Source organism: Papio anubis, chromosome 16 (assembly GCF_008728515.1).
Source record: "Papio anubis isolate 15944 chromosome 16, Panubis1.0, whole genome shotgun sequence".
Classification (NCBI taxonomy): Eukaryota; Metazoa; Chordata; class Mammalia; order Primates; family Cercopithecidae; genus Papio; species Papio anubis.
In genome coordinates, this window is record NC_044991.1 from 83,669,858 (window position 1) to 83,688,059 (window position 18,202).

The window sequence follows — 18,202 nt, forward strand, 5'->3', positions numbered from 1 at the left end:
TACTTGGAGCGGAGAACTCAGTAAGACACGTGCTGATTCTCAGCCAGGAAGCTGATTGGATGAATGGTGATTTGCCTTTGGAAACACTCAGCTGCTCTCTATAGTGTTGAAGTCAAAATGGTCTCGTTAAATATGAAGAAGTGCCTTGAATGCGAAAGTAGAGCTGTTGTATCAAATTCTTTGTAAAGTTGGAAGTTCTTGAAAACCTGAATGGCTGTGTCTTGGAGTATGACAGTATTTTCTGGCTAATATTCTGCCTTAGCTTTTAGGCCATGGCCTCAGATTTTACTGTCTATTCAATGATTTATATATATATATTTTTTTTTTGTTTTGCTTTTTTCAACAATTATATAAATATAGATGGTCGGTAACATGAAGCAGCCTCAGGAGTGAAAGCATTCCGTTCTGGGTGGAACCCATGCAAAACTTTCTCTTAGTGGAGTAATTTTTTATGTGAGAAGGTACTTTTCCTTAAGTTAAAAAAATTTGTATAGTAGAAATAACTAATTTACTTGCTAGTCAGTGAATTGAAAAGATCTTGTTTTCTGTTTTCTTTTCTTTTTTTTTTTTTTTGAGATGGAGTTTCTCTCTTGTTGTCCAGGCTCGAGTGCAATGGCACGATCTCAGCTCACTGCACCTCTGCCTCCTGGGTTCAAGCTGGGATTACAGGCGTGCTCCACCATGCCTGGCTAATTTTGTATTTTTAGTAGAGAGAAGGTTTCTTCATGTTGGTCAGGCTGGTCTTGAACTCCCGACGTCAGGTGATCTGCCCACCTCAGCCTCCCAAAGTGCTGGGATTACAGGCGTGAGCCACCATGTCCCAGCCTTGTTTTCTGTTTTCTGTTTATGGTTTAATATTATATCTGTGTTTCTGGCCGGGCACGGTGGCTCAAGCCTGTAATCCCAGCACTTTGGGAGGCCAAGGCGGGCGGATCACGAGGTCACAAGATCAAGACCATCCTGGCTAACACGGTGAAACCCCGTCTCTACTAAAAAAAATACAAAAAACTAGCCAGGCGAGGTGGCGGGCGCCTGTAATCCCAGCTACTCGGGAGGCTGAGGCAGGAGAATGACGTGAACCCGGGAGGCGGAGCTTCCAGTGAGCTGAGATCCGGCCACTGCAGTCCAACCTGGGGGACAGAGTGAGACTCCGTCTCAAAAAAAAAAAAAAAAAAAAAAAAAATTATATCTGTGTTTCTTATGGACAAGAGGAAAGTAACTATGGGGAAGAGATTTTGATGGGAAGGGCTAAAATAACAATTTGTTGACTTAGGTGGTTAAGGCAAAGGATGATCTATTTATCAGATGAATTGTTAAAATATTAATGGTTTTTCCCAGAATGTGACAGAGCTGAAGCTTTCTGATAATCCTGCCTGGGAAGGGGATAAAGGAAACACTAAAGGTGACAAACATGATGACCTCCAGCGGGCACGTTTCATCTGCCCTGTTGTGGGCCTGGAGATGAATGGCCGACACAGGTTAGTGACGCACCTGGGACGGATGATGTGGGAGGCTGGAGGAATAATGCCGGTCTTGGTAGCAGTGGTGCCATAGCTTAGCAATCATGTGGCTTTCTTTCTGGTGTCCTTGGTTTGGTAGTGTCTTAGAGGAAATGGTGCTCGGTCATGAGCACATTCATTTCCACCAGCCATTGCTATAGGACTTCCTGCAAGACCTAGCCTAATCTGTGGCCTTCTGTTCTTGAGGTAGGGAAACAAAACCTGAAGTGAAGTGGGATTCTGAAAAGTTCTCATGTGACGCTTGTGAAACCTGAGTTTAGTTCTTAGATCATCTTTTCCTGTGGGACAGAAAGCAAAGGGCAAATATTTCCCATCAAGCAAATCCCATTTCCTTCTAGTTACTAATTTTTAATTTTTATTATGTTTTATAGTTTTATTTGTATCCTTTTTTTTGTTTTGTTTTGGTTTGGTTTGGTTTGGTTTGGTTTTAGTAGAGATGAGATCTCACTTTGTTGCCCAGGCTGGTCTTAAGTTACTGGCCTCAAGTGATCCTCCTGCCCAAGTACCCCAAGTGCTGGGATTGTAGGCATAAGCCACCACGCCCAGCCACTAAGTTTTATTTTTGTAGAGATAGGGTCCCCCTATGTTGGCCAGGCTGGATTCAAATTCCTGGCCTTGAATGATCTTCCCAAAGCACTGGGATAACATGTGGGAGCCACTGCACTTGGTCACAAATGTTGAAAGTTATGCAGTAGCAGGCAGAGTTATGGAACCTGTGGTTAATCAGTCAACCAAAGGCTCAAAAAAATGGTAACCTACCTTGAATATGTAACAGATTCCCTGGCTATAGCACCAGGAATCTCATGGTTGAGATTTTGTGTAGCAAATGTAAGCAACCTGTATATTTTCCTCTTTCAAAAATATGAAGAGTTGAATGGGTTAGTACATGCTTTTTCATAGGATGTCTCACTAAGCAAAAGTGTTAAGCCCTTTCCCCCACTTTTGAGAAGTACAGGTATACGTCAGAGATATTGTGCATTCTATTCCAGACCACCACAATAAAACAAATATTACTGTAAAGCAAGTCACAGAAAATTTTGGTTTCTTAGTACGTATAAAAGTTATCTTTATCAGGGCATGCTGGCTCCCACCTATAATCCCAGCACTTTGGGAGGCCGAGACAGGAGGATTGCTTGAGGCTAGGAGTTTGAGACCAGCCTGGATAACAAGGTGAGACCCTGTCTTTACAAAACAAAATTTCTTTTCAATTAGCCAGCCGTGGTAGCATGCCCCATAGACCTCGCTACTTGGGAGGCTGAAGCAGGAGAATTGCTTGAGCCCAGGAATTCAAGGCTACAGTGAGGTATGATCATGCCACTGCAGAGCCTGGGTGACAGAGCGAGACCCTGACTCAAAAAGAAAAAAAAGATGTTTATACTCTAATCTTTTAAGTGTGCAATAGCATTATGTCAAAAAAAAAAGTACTTATCTTGCCGGGCGCAGTGGCTCAAGCCTGTAATCCCAGCACTTTGGGAGGCCGAGACGGGCGGATCACGAGGTCGGGAGATCGAGACCATCCTGTCTAACACGGTGAAACCCCGTCTCTACTAAAAATACAAAAAACTAGCCGGGCGTAGTGGCGGGCTCCTGTAGTCCCAGCTACTCGGGAGGCTGAGGCAGGAGAATGGCGAGAACCCGGGAGGCGGAGCTTGCAGTGAGCCGAGATCGCGCCACCGCACTCCAGCCTGGGTGACTGAGCAAGACTCCGTCTCAAAAAAAAAAAAAAATACTTATCTTGATTAAAAATTATTGCTAAAGAATGCTAACAATCATCTGAACCTTCAGTGAGTCATCATCTTTGCCGGTGGAGCCTCGATGTTGCCTTGATCAGGGTGGTGGTTGCTGAAGGTTGGCGTGGCTGTAGCAGTGTCTTACAGTAAGACAGCAGTAGAATTTGCTGCATCGATTGACTCTGACTTTCACGAAAGATTTCTCTGTATGTAGCATGTGATGCTGTTTAATAGCATTTCACCCATCCTATACCTTTCAAAATTGGAATCAATTCTCTCAAACGCTGCAACTACTTTATCAATTAAGCTTATGTAATATTTCAGATCTATCACGTCAACAGTATTCACAGCATCTTCACCATGAGCAGACTCCGTCTCAAGAAACCACTTTCTTTGCTCATCCATAAGAAGCAACTCCTCATCCATTTGGGTTTTATCATGAGATTGCAGCAATTCCATCATCTTCAGGCTCCATTTCTCACTCACTCTCTTGCTATTCTACCACACTTGCATTACTTCCTCCACTAAAGTCTTGAAACCCTCCAAATCATCCATGGGGTGGAACCAGCTTCTTCCAGACTCCTGTCAATGTTGATATTCTGCCCTCCTGTCATGAGTCACAGTTGATGTTTTTTTTTTTTTTGAGATGGAGTTCGGCTCTATTTCCCCATCTGGAGTGCAGTGGCACAATCTCGGCTCACTGCAACCCCCACCTCCTGGGTTCAAGTAGTTCTCCTGCCTCAGCGTCCCAAGTTGCTGGGATTACAGGCACCCGCCACCACGCCCGGCTAATGTTTGTATTTTTGGTAGAGACGGGGTTTCACCATGTTGGCCAGGCTGGTCTCAAACTCCTGACCTCAGATGATCTGCCTGCCTCAGCCTCCCAAAGTGCTGGGATTACAGGCATGAGCCACCACAGCCAGCCAAATACAGATGTTTTTAATGACATCTAGAATGGTGAATTCTTTCCAGAAGGTTTTCAATTTACTTTGCCCAGATCCATCAGAGGAATGGCAGAAGAAGGCTGTGGCAGCTATAGCCTTATGAAATGTATTTTTAAATAATAAGACTTTAAAGTCAAAATTCCACCTTGATCCATGGGCTGCAGAATGGTGGTTGTGTTAGCAGCCATGAAAATAACTTTAATCTCCTTGTGCATCTCCATCAGAGCTTTTATGTGACTTAGGTGCATTATCAATGAGCAGTGATATTTTGAAAGGGATCTTTTTTTTTTTTTTGAGCAGTAAGTCTCAACATTGGGCTTAAAATATTCCATAAGCCATGTTATAGACAGATGTGCTGTCATTCAGGCTTGGTTCTTCCATTTCGAGAGCAGAGTAGACTTAGCATCATCCTTAAGAACCCTAGGGTTTTCAAACGGTAAATGAACGTTGGCTCAGCTGAAAGTCACCAGGCACGTTAGACCTTAGCGAGAGTTGGCCTGTCCTTATGCTTTGGAGCCAGGCATTGACTTCTCCTTTTTAGCGGTAGAAGTCCTACGTAGCATCTTCTTTCAATACAGGCTATTTTATCTACTCTGAAAATCTGTTGTCTAATGTACCCATCTTTTTTAATGATCTTAGCTAGATTTTCTGGAGAACTTGCTGCAGCTTCTCCATCAGCACTTGCTGCTTCACCTTGCACTTTTATGTTATGGAGACGGCTTCTTTCCCTAAACCTCATGAACCAACTTCTGCTAGTTTCCAGCTTTTCCTCTGCAGCTTCCTCACCTCTCTCAGCCTTCCTAGAATTGAAGAGAGTTAGGGCCTTGCTCTGGATTAGGCTTTGGCTTAAGGATCTGTCACTGTGGCTAGTTTGATCTTCTGTCCAGGCCACTAAAACTTTCTTCCTATCAGCAATATGGTTGTTTCACTTTCTTACCATTCCTGTGTTTATGGAGTGGCACTTTTAATTTCCTTCAAGAACTTTTCCTTTGCATTCACAGCCTGGCTAAGTGTTTGGTTCAAGAGGCTGGCTTTTGGCCTATCTTGGACCTGCCTTCCTCACTAAGCTTAATCATTTCTAACTTTTGATTTAAAGTGAGATACGTGTAACTCTTCCTCTTATTTGGACACTTAAAGGCCATGGTAGGGTTCTCAATTGGCCTAATTTCAATATTGTTGTGTCGCAGGGAATAGGGAGAACTGAGAAGGAGAGAGGCGGGGGAATGGCCAGTTCATGGAGCAGTCAGAACACACACATTTATTAATTGAGTTCACCATCTTTTATGGGTGTGGTTCCTGGCACCCCAAACAATTACAAAAGTAACATCAAACGTCACTGAGCACAGATCACCGTCGCAGATGTAGTAATCATGAAAACATTTGAAATATTTGAGAATTACCAAAATGTGACACAGAGGCGTGACATAAGCACATGCTGCTGGGAAGATGCTGACAGACCTGCCGGATGCAGGATTGCCGTGAACCTTCAGTCTGTAAAATAATCACAGTATCTGCAAAGTGCAATGAAACAAGGTATGCCTGTATCCTTAGTAGCTGGTAGTCCAGACTGCCCTCTGGAATCTTCTATCAAACACATGACATATTGAAAGGTAGCATTTTTTACTACTTTCATTCAGGAAAGGGGTGGGGCAAAGCATCTCGAATAAGTAAGAACGGTTTTATTGAACCAGCAGTATTTAATCTTGAGCATTCTGGCCCATTGGTGTCTGTTTATTTAACAGGGGTACGTGGACACCCTCTCAGTGTGCCAAGGAACGTTGCATGTGGCAGACTCTGCCGGGGCAACTAACTGTCCTGTTCTGAAATGGAACAACTAGGGGCTTCATGGATTTGGAGAGAAGTACAGTTTAGGACCCAGGACTTTTGCTTTTAAATACTACACTCTTCTTCAAATAATCTGAATTTAAACCATTTAGGGCTCTCTCTAAACCACCATTGGGGTCAAGTAGGACATATTCTGGGGAACCAGACTCATTTACCTAACCATGTCCCGCTTCTGTGTGTGTGTGTGTATGTGTGTGCACGCGTGCGCGCATGCATATATATATATACACACACACATATACGTGTTTGTATTTGAGGCAAAAGTCACATAACATTGGCCATTTTAAAGTCTATGTTTCAGTGGCATTTAGTACACTCACAGTATTGTACAGTCACCGCCTCTATCTGGTTCCAGAACATTTTTATCACCCCAAAAGGAAAACGCTCTGCCCACTACGTAGGTACTCCCCATTTCCAGTCTGTTTCTGTCGCAATGGATTTACCTTTCCTGGATATTTCATATGCATAGGATCATACAATATGTAACCTTTCGTGTTTGGCTTCCCACTTGTTTTTAAGAAAACTGTAGCTCACCCCAGAAGAGGAACTTAGCAGAAACGAGCTCCACAGTGGGGTCTCGAGTAGGAGTCCCCTGCAGCCTGCTGCTCTGATTGTGGCTTCCTCTGTTGTTTCTCCTTTGGTTTGCTGGTCAGTCTCTTCTCCTTTTTCTCTTACCCAATGAATTGAGCTTTGCTTATTTTGACTTTGTCCATCTGTTATTGATAAGAGCCTCCACACTTGAAATTGATGATTGGATTAGTTTGTATATGGTCATCCCTTGATATATGTGGGAGACTGGTTCGCAGATTCCCTGTGGATACCAAAATCCATGGATGCTCAGGTCTTTGATATCAAATGGTACAGTATTTGCATATAACCTACACACATCCTCCTGTATACTTCAAATCAACTCTAGATTACTTATAATACCTAATACAATATAAATGCTGTGTAAATTGTTGTTATACTGTATTGTTCAAGGAATAATAAGAAAAAGGTCTGTGCACGTTCAGTACAAATGCATTCATTTTTCCTCCCAAAGATTTTTGATCCGGGTTGGTTGAATTCACAGATGCAGAACGCATGGGTATAGAGGACCAGCTGTATTTAATAAAGTTTGTATAATGAAGATTTAAATATATAGAAAAGTAGAAATAAACTGTAACTGTAATAAAAACATTGGGCCTTTGTAAAAAGAAAAATAGCTTCCTAATAATTTGTAAGTATCTATAAAATAGGATTTTAAAAATTCTAAACAACATTAATTGAATTTAGTGCAGTGTTATGAACTGGATTTTGGTTAGGCCAATCTGCGTCTGCTATAATCCCTGGGAAATTAGAGAAAATTTGTCCTGTGGCGTTTTTCAAGGAATGCCTAAAGTGAAATGTTAAAGTGCTTTATGCTGCTCTCCAGCCATGGTGATGGCATTATTCGTTGTTTGATGTTTAATGCCACCCTCCCCCCACCACACACCCACATCCACGCTTCTCCACGCCTCTGCATGTAGATGTAGAAATCAACATATATTCTTCCCAAACTATCATGGGGTCACATTATATGGTTTTAATAACATCTTTTTTTCCTTCTACCCTGTCTACCTTGGACATATTTTCGTGACCTTGAGTACAGATTTACCTTCTTTTTAATAGCTGTTTGGGTGTTTATAATTTATTTGACCATTTCTCTACTGAGAAACATGGAGGTGACTTCCTCTTTCCTTTTTACCTTGCTATGTTACACAACTTCCTAGACACACATTTGTATGTTCGCACACTTGTGGGCATGTTTCTGTAGGAGAAATTCTTAAAAGCCACACTTTATTTGGTACTGCCAAATTGGCTTCATAAAGTATTGTACTGTGTTGTATCCACCTGACAGCAAATGTGCCTGTGTCCTCAGTTTCCAGCTGGATACTTTCAGTCTCTTTTCTTCTTTTTTCTTTTTTTTTTAAAGGGACAGAATCTGTCCCTGTTACCTAGGCTGGAGTGCAGTGGCACTATCATAGCTCAGGCCATCCTCCCACCTCAGCCTCCCTAGTAGCTGGGACTGCAGGAGCCCACCACCACACTTGGCTAAGTTTTTAAAAGGTTTTTTTTTAAAGATAGATTCTCAGTGTGTTGCCCAGGCTCATCTCAGACTCCTGGCCTCACGTGATCCTCCCACTTTTGGCCTCCCAAAGCGCTGTAATTTACAAGTGTGAGCCACTGTGCCCAGCCCCAATCTCTTGAATTACTGCCCCATAGATAAAAAATTGATGTGTCATGGTTTCAAAAGGCATTTCTTTTAACATTTGAGGTTAAGAATCCTTTGGTCTTTATATATTTTTTGTGTGAACTGCATGTCAGTCCTCTTTGGCCATTTTTCTATTATGATGTTGGCTGTTGCTGTCTAAGACCTTTTTGAATATTCATAAAATAAGCTCTGAATCTTATATTTATTGGAAATATTTCCTCCCTGAGTTCCTGTTCTTTTGACTTTTTATGGTTGTGGTTTCAGTTTTGATCTTTTTTTTATTTTGTATATAACTGATTTCTTTCTTTTTTTTCTGGCCCTTTTCTATGAGAACGTACTGATTTTTTTTAATGGAGTGAAATGTAACCATTTTAATCTTTGTGGGTCGTGGCCTTTGTATCAACCGAATAAATGTGAGTTGATCATGTGATTAATACAGTCTTTTCCCCACTGGGTTATTTCTCCAGGTTCTGCTTCCTTCGGTGCTGCGGCTGTGTGTTTTCTGAGCGAGCCTTGAAAGAGATAAAAGCGGAAGTTTGCCACACGGTGAGTTCCTGACATGTACCATTTGTTCCTTCTCCATAGCTGAGGAATCAGATGGTTTAGGGTTCTTTCCCTCCCTTTGTTCTTTCTGAAATCAGCTCTCATAAGTTGCTTTTCTGCTTCCATGGCTCTTGGTTGCTGGAGTACAGACCCCAGTGACCTCTTATCACCTGACCACTGCCTGCCAGTCCGGGTCAGACCACCCGAGGGCTGTTTCCTGAACGTGCCGCTGCCTCAGTTTCCTCTAGTGGACCTGCTGTCCTGGAAGGCCTGCTCCCTGTGAGCCTCAGTTCTATAGTTCTTACTTGTTCTGTGACTCCCTGGTGCTAAATCTCCTTCCACTCCCCAAGCACCTGGTTATCTCACTCCTCCCATCGTCATGTAGTTGCATATGTGTGTGTCTGTTTCCCCACCGGACTTAGTTTTCGAGGGTAGGAAACAAGGCTTGTTCATCTCTTTATCCGCAGGACTTATTCTCTCCAGGGCATGTAGCATGCCCTCAGTAAATAGTCACGTGGTTGGCAAGTAACTAGACATGAGAGCTAGCCTCAGCTCATGTGGAGGAAATACTGATGCTTTGCTTTAATGGCGCTGCTGCTGCTGAAGCCAGAATGTGTGTGTGTCTTGGGTGTACTGTTGACCCATCGAAAGCGTGCTGCTTCATTTAATGTCATTGATGCCAGCAGCTTCTGACTGTATTTTGCCTGTATCAGCCCTGTTTGTATTTCATTCCCCTCCCCACTGTGTTGTTGCTCCCTGTTGTGAAAGCCAGCAGCTTTCATTAAGTGATGGTTAGGGGCCAGCGCCTCTTCGAGGCACTGATCTGTGGGATAGCATGCTGAAGAAGATCCATGAAGGCCCTTGCCCTCCTGCATCCCACATCCTGATTGGAGAGAGAGACACTCAGCTAGATGAGCAAGGCAGACTCGATTGTGACCGATGCTAGGAAGGAAAGACATGAGGCCATGTGTTGGAGGGAGAGAGGCTGGCATAGTGGTGGTTGGCAGAGGCATCTCTGGAGGTTTGAGCTGAGACCTGCAGGGCACAAGGGAGCCAGCTGCGCATAGCCTGAGTAGCAGCCTCTTAGGCAGCAGGAACAGCATGTGCAAAAGCTCAGAAGTGATAGAGGACTTTGCGAGTTCAGGGAACAGAAGGTGTGAGAATGGAGGGCCGGCGAGGGGAATAGATGAGATTGAAGAGTTAGGCAGGAGTTATCTCATGCAATGAGGGCCTGGGGGCCACGCTGGGGCTTACAGATTTTATTCTAAGAGCAGCAGGAAGCCAGAAGGCAGCTTTAAGCCAGATGGGATGTGCATTAGTTTTATTCTAAAAATCCTAGCCGTGGAGGAGGACACTGGGTGGCTCCCGTTGTCTAGGCCCAGAGGCAGGCAGAGGTGAGTGGGGAAGAGGTCAGTGGGGGCGGTGAGTTGTGTCCACTTTGGGGTGACTGTGAATAAAGGCTTCTTAGAATGAGGAGTCTGTCTTATTAAGCTTTCTTTTAAGAAAAGAAATTCAAAGAAGACATTTGGGAATCGATTGATATTCAGCCAGAAGTATTTATTATGTCTCCCGTATTAAGATGATGACATAGATTCCAAGGGCAAGTAAGGTGTGGATGACACGGTTCCTGCGCTCAGGGAGATTGCGGTCCTGCAGGAATCATAAGTTATAGGAAACATCGTGCTCTACTTTGCTTTTTGAGGCCAGGTACCAAATAGATGGTAAAGATACTGGCATTAAGGGGCCAGAGAACCTTCTTTAGTCTGCTGGTGAGAAATGGCTTTATAAAGGGAGGGGCATTTGTTCTGGGCCTCAAAGGAAGAGCATGGTTATTGGTTGCACTCCCAGGGATGGAGAGATTGCTGGTGGTAGCGGTGCTGCCCTGGGGAGGCGCACAGCCAGGCACTGGGTGTCTCTGTAAGGCATTGTCTGGCAGGACAGTGACGCCCACTTTGCTATCCTTCAGACCTTCTGCTTGCTTTGAGGAGAAATTCTCCCTTTGATCCTCACATGTCTGTAACACTCTTTTGACTGCCTAAGAAAGTAGACTTTAAGCTCAGAGCTTTAGCAGGCAGGATCTAACAAAACTGTTTGGTATTCTCTGCATTTTTATGGTAACTTTATGGCAAAGAGTACTGTTTTTATATATTTATCCTAGGAATATAAAGTTAACTGTTAGGTTGGGCACGGTGGCTCACGCCTGTAATCCCAACACTTTGGGAGGCCAAGGCGGGTGAATCACCTGAGGTCAGGAGTTCAAGACCAGCCTGGCCAACATAGCAAAACCCCGTCTCTCCTAAAAATACAAAAATTAGCTGGCTGTGGTGGCACGCGCCTGTAATCCTGGCTGCTCGGGAGGCTGAGGCAGGAGAATTGCTGGAACCTGAGAGGCGGAGGTTACAGTGAGCCAAGATCGTGCCACTGCACTCCAGCCTGGGCGACAGAGTGAGACTCCATCTCAAAAAATAATAATAATAATAAAGTTAATGGTTAAAATTAACTAGAAACAATGGGTAGATTTAAATAAAAATACTAAGATATTGACAGTGCAGTTAGCAGGGGAATGGCTGAAGTTTGCAAAACACTGTTGTAAGTCCTGCTGGGACTGTGATTGGTTAGTGGGGGGAAGAGGGGCAGCAGTATTCGTGGGCGGAAGCAGCCAGACAGCCATACTGAGATGAACAGCAGGTGTGATCCAGGCCTGGTCCTGTCAGGACTGTGGGGTGGGGTACGGGAGGAGGGAGAGAGGCCGAGGTGTGAGTTGGACTGGACTGGGGAAACCTTCGAATACCAGAAGGAGGAGAAGGAGTTCTAGTTCTTAAGAGTTCTCAGAATCATTGTAATGGGTAACCAGGCTTGGGGGACCTACTGATCTAAAGCAATCCAGTTTTTTTCTTACGCCCATAATAGTACCCATCTCTTAGATGGGTGCACAGTTGTCCTTTGCGTTGGTTGGCCTAAAACATCCATACTAATAACCATGATGACGTGTGCGCAGTAAAATCACACTGTCTGCCGAGCTTCACAGAGAAGCTGATTCTGTTCCATGGAAACACAGCGTTACGAGGGAACTCTGACATCACATTGTTGATGCTTGGGAAATTTTACTGAAAGCTAATAAGCTTTCAACAGTCTGTACCTTGCACTTCAAGGGAAGGGAAGGAGGCAGGAGGAAAGAGGAACAGGGCCGTGTCAGGACTGCACAGCGACAGTAGAGACCAGGTGATGAACAGGAGCATAGGCTCCTCCTGGCTCCTCATGGAGGCCGCCTTGGTTGTTGCGACCTTCTGCAGTTAGGACAGGATACTGGGTTGAAATTCAGGAATACCTCAGGAAATTGTCTTAAAAATGAATCCGTTGCCAACAGAGAATGAACGAGATAATGAATGAACGAGATAATGAATGCTTTTTACTTGTATGCTGTACATCAAAGCTGCCTTTGCAGAGCTGTGTCGAATACTCTGCTAGTTTGCTGGGGCTGCTGTAATCAAGTAGCCAAGCTGGATGATGATTACCGGAAATTCATTGTCTTACAGTTCTGGAGACTAACGTCCAAAATCAAGGTGTCATCAGGGTTAGCTGCTTCTGAGGGAAGGATCTGGTCCAGGCCTCTCGTTGGCTTATAGCCAGCCTTCACCCTGTTCACATCGTCTTCCCTCTGTCATGTCAGTCTTTGTGTCCAAATTTTCCGTGATTAGGACACCAGTCCCAATACTGGATTAGAGCCCGACTTAATGACCTCATCTTAACTCATTACATCTGCAGTGACTGTGTTGCCCAGTAAGGTCACATTTTGAGGTACTAGGGCTTGGACTTCAACATATGGATTTTTGCGGGGGGATGTAATTCAGCCCGTAATACACAATTTAGAAAATAAAATCAGAGAGCGCGGGGCCGCGCGGTGGTTCACGCCTGTAATAAAATCAGAGAGTGCGGGGCCGCGCGGTGGTTCACACCTGTAATAAAATCAGAGAGCGCGGGGCCGCGCGGTGGTTCATGCCTGTAATAAAATCAGAGAGCGTGGGGCCCGGCGCGGTGGCTCATGCCTGTAATCTCAACACTTTGGGAGGCTGAGGTGGGTGGACCACTTGAGGTCAGGAGTTTGAGACCAACCTGGCCAACATGATGAAACCCCATCTCTACTAAAAATACAAAAATTAGCTGGGTTTGGTGGTGCATGCCTGTAGTCCCAGCTACTTAGAAGACTGAGGCAGGAGAATCGCTTGAACCCGGAAGGTGTGAGTTGCAGTGAACTGAGATCATGCCTCTGTACTTCAGCCTGGATAACAGCAAGGCTCTCTCTCACAAAAAAAAAAAAAAAAAAAGTAGAGAGCATGGGACAGTCAGTGGCACATTAGAGTAGGAATCATTCATTTATGCATGCAACCTTAGTCTGGTCTGTGCTGCTGTAACAGAATACCCAAGAATGGGTAATTTATAAAGAATAGAAATTTATTTCCTCACAGCTCCAAAGTCTGGCAAGTCCAAGATCAAGGCAACAGCGTCTGGTGTGAGCCTTTCTGCTGGGCTGTAACATGATGAATGCATCACACGGAGAAGGAGGGAAGGAGGGAGAGAGAGAACGAGAATAAGAGGGAGCCTGCCTTGTCCTTTAATAAGGATCCCACTCCCACATCCATCCATTCGTGCAGGCAGTGTCCCCATGACCCCAGCTCCTCCCATGATGCCTTGCCTCCCAACACCACAGATTAGGGATCAGGTTTCCAACACATCAACTTTAGTGGACACATCCAAACCATAGCACAACCAGTACAACAGTTTGGACTCACACACCAGCTCTGGCTTTGGGAATATCACCTCACCTCTTTAACCCTCAGATTCTAATATCTAAAACAAAGGAATTATAGTAAATTTTCAGATGCTTTTTATTTAGACACAAAATTCTAAACAATAACGTTATAAAATGAGGAAATAAATGGCGAATTCATATACTTTTATCAAGAGTCAAACTCCAATTTCTAATTTCTAATTTCTGAAGTTTAATAATACTAAGTACAGGTTGAATGTTCCTTGTCTGAAATGCTTGGGACCAGAAGTATTTTGAATTTCAGATTTATTTGGATTTGGAATATTTATATAAACATAATGAGGCATCTTGGGGATGGGACCCAAGTCTAAACACTGAATTTATTTACATTTCATATACACCTTATTCATATAGAAGGTAATTTTATACAATATATTTAATAATTTTGTACATTAATGAAAGTTTTGACTGTGACCCATCACATGAGATCAGGTGTGGAATTTCCCATTTGTGACATCCAAGTTAGCACTCAGAATGTTTCAGATTTGGAAGCATTTCAGGTTTCAGATTTTCCAATAAGGAAAATCTAACTTGTATTTTGGTCAGGGTTGGCTAACTGCTATAACAAACAACCCCAAAGTTCCAGGGGCTAATCCAGTGGACAGCCTTCTTCCAAAGGTAAAGATTCAGGCTGCTGCTGTCTTGTAGCTCTGACCTCTTGTTTTGGTCAGAAAGAGAAAAGAACATCTCTTTTAGGAGGTTGTTATGGACCAGGCCTGGAAGGGATGCGCTTGGCTTCTACTCATGTTATATTGGCCAGAACTCAGTCACATGGCCACACCTGCAAGGTAGCTTGGGAAATGTAGTCTAGCTGCATGCCCAGTAAGAAGAGGCGAACACTAACCATTCCTGCCAAACTCTGCCAAAAAGAAAAGTGATGGTGCAGTTTCAGGAACTGTAGTGCATCACAAAACATGAATGAAGGGAGTCAAAGTCTAAAACAAGTATTTTCACTTTTTAGGTAATGTCTAAAATTCAGAGAAGCCAGTGTAGTAAGAACGTCAGGAACCCCAGTGGTATTTGGGGTTTGCATTTTCTCCACTTTTTGGTCTGCAGTTTCACCTACAGTTGGCTTTTCAGTTCACTGGAAGAGACTTGAGGGTTGGAAATGGCTTTGGTGCCATGTTCTAAAACACATGGTACGCACATTGATTTCAGTAAACAGGGTCCAAAGAGACGTTGTTGCTAGGCGTTTTTGTGTTTACTAGAAACAAATCGCTAGCCAAAACAATTAATTGTATTCCCTACTGTGCTGTGCGCTCCTTGTAATACGAAGAACTACACTGGAGTAATTACAGGCTGCCAAATAAATGATGGGCGTGTTACTCAAAGCATGGCCCACAGACCTGCAATATTGTCATCACCTGAGAGATTTTTTTGTTTATTTTTTAAGAAATGCCCACTCTAGGCCAGGCACAGTGGCTGACACCTGTAATCCCAGCTTTTTGGGAGCTGAGGTGGGAGGATCACTTGAGGCCAGGAGTTCAAGACCAGCCTGGGCAACATAGGGAGACCCTGTTTCTACAACAAATTTTAAAATAGCCGTGGTGGCACACACCTGTAGTCCTTGAGAGGCTTGGACAAGTGGGTGGCTTAAACCCAGGAGTTCAAGGCTGCAGTGAGCTGTGATGGTGCCACTGCATTCCAGCCTGGGTAACACAGAGTGAGACCCTGTCTCAAAAAAAACAAAAACAAAATAAAATAAAAAGTTAATAGAGAGAGAGAAGAAAAGAAAAGGAAGACTGACTCTCAGGCCCTACCCCAGATCAGTTGAAATAGAATCTGCATTCTAACAAGATCCTTGGATGATTTGTATGCACAGTAAAATTTGAAAAGGGCCGATGCAGGACTGGGCGCAGTGGCTCACACTTGTAATCCTGGCACTTTGGGAGGCTGAGGCGGGTGGATCACAAGGTCAGGAAATCGAGACCATTCTGGCTAACATGGTGAAACCCCGTCTCTACTAAAAATACAAAAATTAGCTGGGCACGGTGACTCACGCCTGTAATCCCAGCACTTTGGGAGGCTGAGGCGGGCGGATCACCTGAGGTCGGGAGTTCAGGACCAAGACCAGCCTGACCAACATGGAGAAACTCCGTCTCTACTAAAAATACAAAATTAGTCGGGCGTGGTGGCGCATGCCTATAATCCTACCTATTCAGGAGGCCGAGGCAGGAGAATTGCTTGAACCTGGGAGGCGGAGGTTGTGGTGAGCCAAGATTGCGCCATTGTACTCCAGCCTGGGCAACAAGAGTGAAACTCCATCTCAAAAAAAAAATTATATATACACAAAAATTAGCTGGGCATGGTGGTGCGCACCTATAGTCCCAGCTGCTTGGGAGGCTAAGGCAGGAGAATCACTTGAACCCGGGAGGCGGAGGTTGCAGTGAGCTGAGATTGCGCCACTGCACTGCAACCCGGGCAACAGAGCAAGACTCTGTCTCAAAAAAAAAAAAAAAAAAACACTGCAGATGTAGAGTACTGAAGTTGTGATCAGTAGCATTGGACTTGCTACCTCTGTGGCTTCATTTATTTAGGCTTTGTAGATAGGCGAATGGGATGTGTAAATGTTTTAAAGTCAGAAGTCCAAAAATACATGCTCACACTGTCTACCTGCTTTTCATGGAGGAGGTGGAGCAGAAAGAGAAAAAGTTAAGTTAGGGAAAAGGAGTGTCATCAGAAGTGGTCAGTGCAGCTGATTCTGGTTTTCAGGCTTTGGCCTTCTTCAGATTATCTTAGCCTTCTGCCATCTTTATAGTCTCTGAATATTTAGCCTCAAGGAATCACATAAGACACAGAATACGCAGCCTTAAACTTTCACATGTTAATTTTGTTCTTTTACTCTACCCATGAACACACTGAGGGTCTGATCGGGAGAGAGAGCCTAGGCTGCTTGTTTTCATGGTCACGGAGGCTGCTGCTTTCCCTTGGCCTCCCTGGCCTGTCACAGCTGCCTGCCTCTCAGCCTCTCGGCCTCCCTGTCTCTCGGCCTCCCTGCCTCTTGGCCTCCCCACCTCTCTGACTCTTGGCCTTGTTTTCCATTGCTGTCCCCACTCTCCACTGAAGCCCAGTCTCAGGCTGCTGCATTCCACCGTGCATTTAGTGTACTTTTATTATTCTACTTTATCCCGCTGTTACTGAAATGATTTTTTTTTTTTTTTTTTTTTTGAGACGGAGTCTTGCTCTGTTGCACAGACTGGGGTGCAGTGGTGTGATCTCGGCTCACCATAACCTCCGCCTCTTTTATTTTGTATGTTTAGTAGAGACAGGGTTTCATCATATTGACCAGGCTGGTCTCAAACTCCTGCCCACCTTGGCCTCCTAAAGTGCTGGGATTACAGGCGTGAGCCACCATGCCTGGCCGTACTGAAATGATATGTTTGTTCAGGACACATCTTCATTATAGCATTTAAGCATGTTGGGGGCAGGTGTTTGTTTCAATTTGTGCTTCTTTGTGTAAGGTAAGGTGGGGTAGCTTCCTGGGACTCAGCAGTCACACTGCAGAGTGTAGCTGCCTGGTCCAAATACCAGCCCCACCTTCCCAGCTGTGTGGTCCCAGGAACATCCCATTGTCCCCCTGTACCTTGATTTTCTCATCCATTAAAAGTGTTAGACATTCCTCTGAGCGCTTCCCCACCCAGGAGCACCCATGTCCTCCCAACAGGGCTGGTGGGCGGGTGCTCTTACGGGCCCCTTCACAGTATGTGACTGGGTGTGCCACGGGTTAACATTGGAATGAAGTGAAGGCAGGCTGGTATTTTAAGTAACTTGAAAGGTGTAAGCTTTTTTATTATTCCTTTAATGGGGTTTACATTCAGTTGCTATTGAGTTATAAATTACCGGGGACATAATCGTGGCTAATCTGAGCTTTCTGAATGAACAGCCCATCAGCATGTAGCCAGCTATCACCTTTGGAGGTGCTGTGTTTGCCTGTAAAAATGTGTAGGAAGGCGGTGGCGTGCTGTCATGGGGCTCTTGTGTTCTTTTTGAAAGTCTTAATAGTTCCCATATGTGCTTTCCTTGGATTAGATATCCAAGGGAAAGAAAGGTTTGTTTAAACAAAGGTGTTAATTTTCTGTGGTTCCTTGATGTTTGATATGTGGGATCTGCCTTCCAAATCCCTTTTCCTTCTGTCTAGCTATGATGTTTTCCCAGGGCTATTTCACACAGTGACTAGACTTCATTTCTATGCATGGGAAGCTTCCATTTACTGAGGTGCTTCCACTTTGCGTTGGAATTATCTTTCTTAAATTTCCTCTCCTCTGGTTCTTGTGTTCCCTTTTTTAAATCTCTTGTATGTTGTGCTATTTAATAGTCACACACTTGTTTCATGTGATGCCGTATGAACTGCTTTAGAGAAGGAGGATATATATAAAGTTCTCCACAACAGCAGCAGCAGCATCAAAGTTGTGGACTTTCTAAGGGAGGAAACCCAGATCTGTGAATAGAGATAATCGCGGCCATTCATGTCTCAGATCTGTGCTGTTCAGCATAGTACCATTAGCCACACATGCCCCTTTATAGGGAGCTTAAGGCCAGGCGCAGTGGCTCACACCTGT

At 44.3% G+C, this 18,202-nt stretch overlaps 1 protein-coding gene across 2 annotated transcripts in view; it reads left to right on the plus strand.

The window, feature by feature from the left end:
- RTF2 (replication termination factor 2) overlaps positions 1-18,202 on the plus strand; it is a 52,926-nt gene that overhangs the window by 7,841 nt on the left and 26,883 nt on the right. For both annotated transcript variants that reach the window (XM_003904583.3, XM_009215899.2), the window contains exons 4-5: positions 1,339-1,478; positions 8,740-8,818. In XM_003904583.3, the coding sequence (XP_003904632.1) occupies positions 1,339-1,478; positions 8,740-8,818 (219 nt within the window). The remainder of the gene's footprint in view (positions 1-1,338; positions 1,479-8,739; positions 8,819-18,202) is intronic.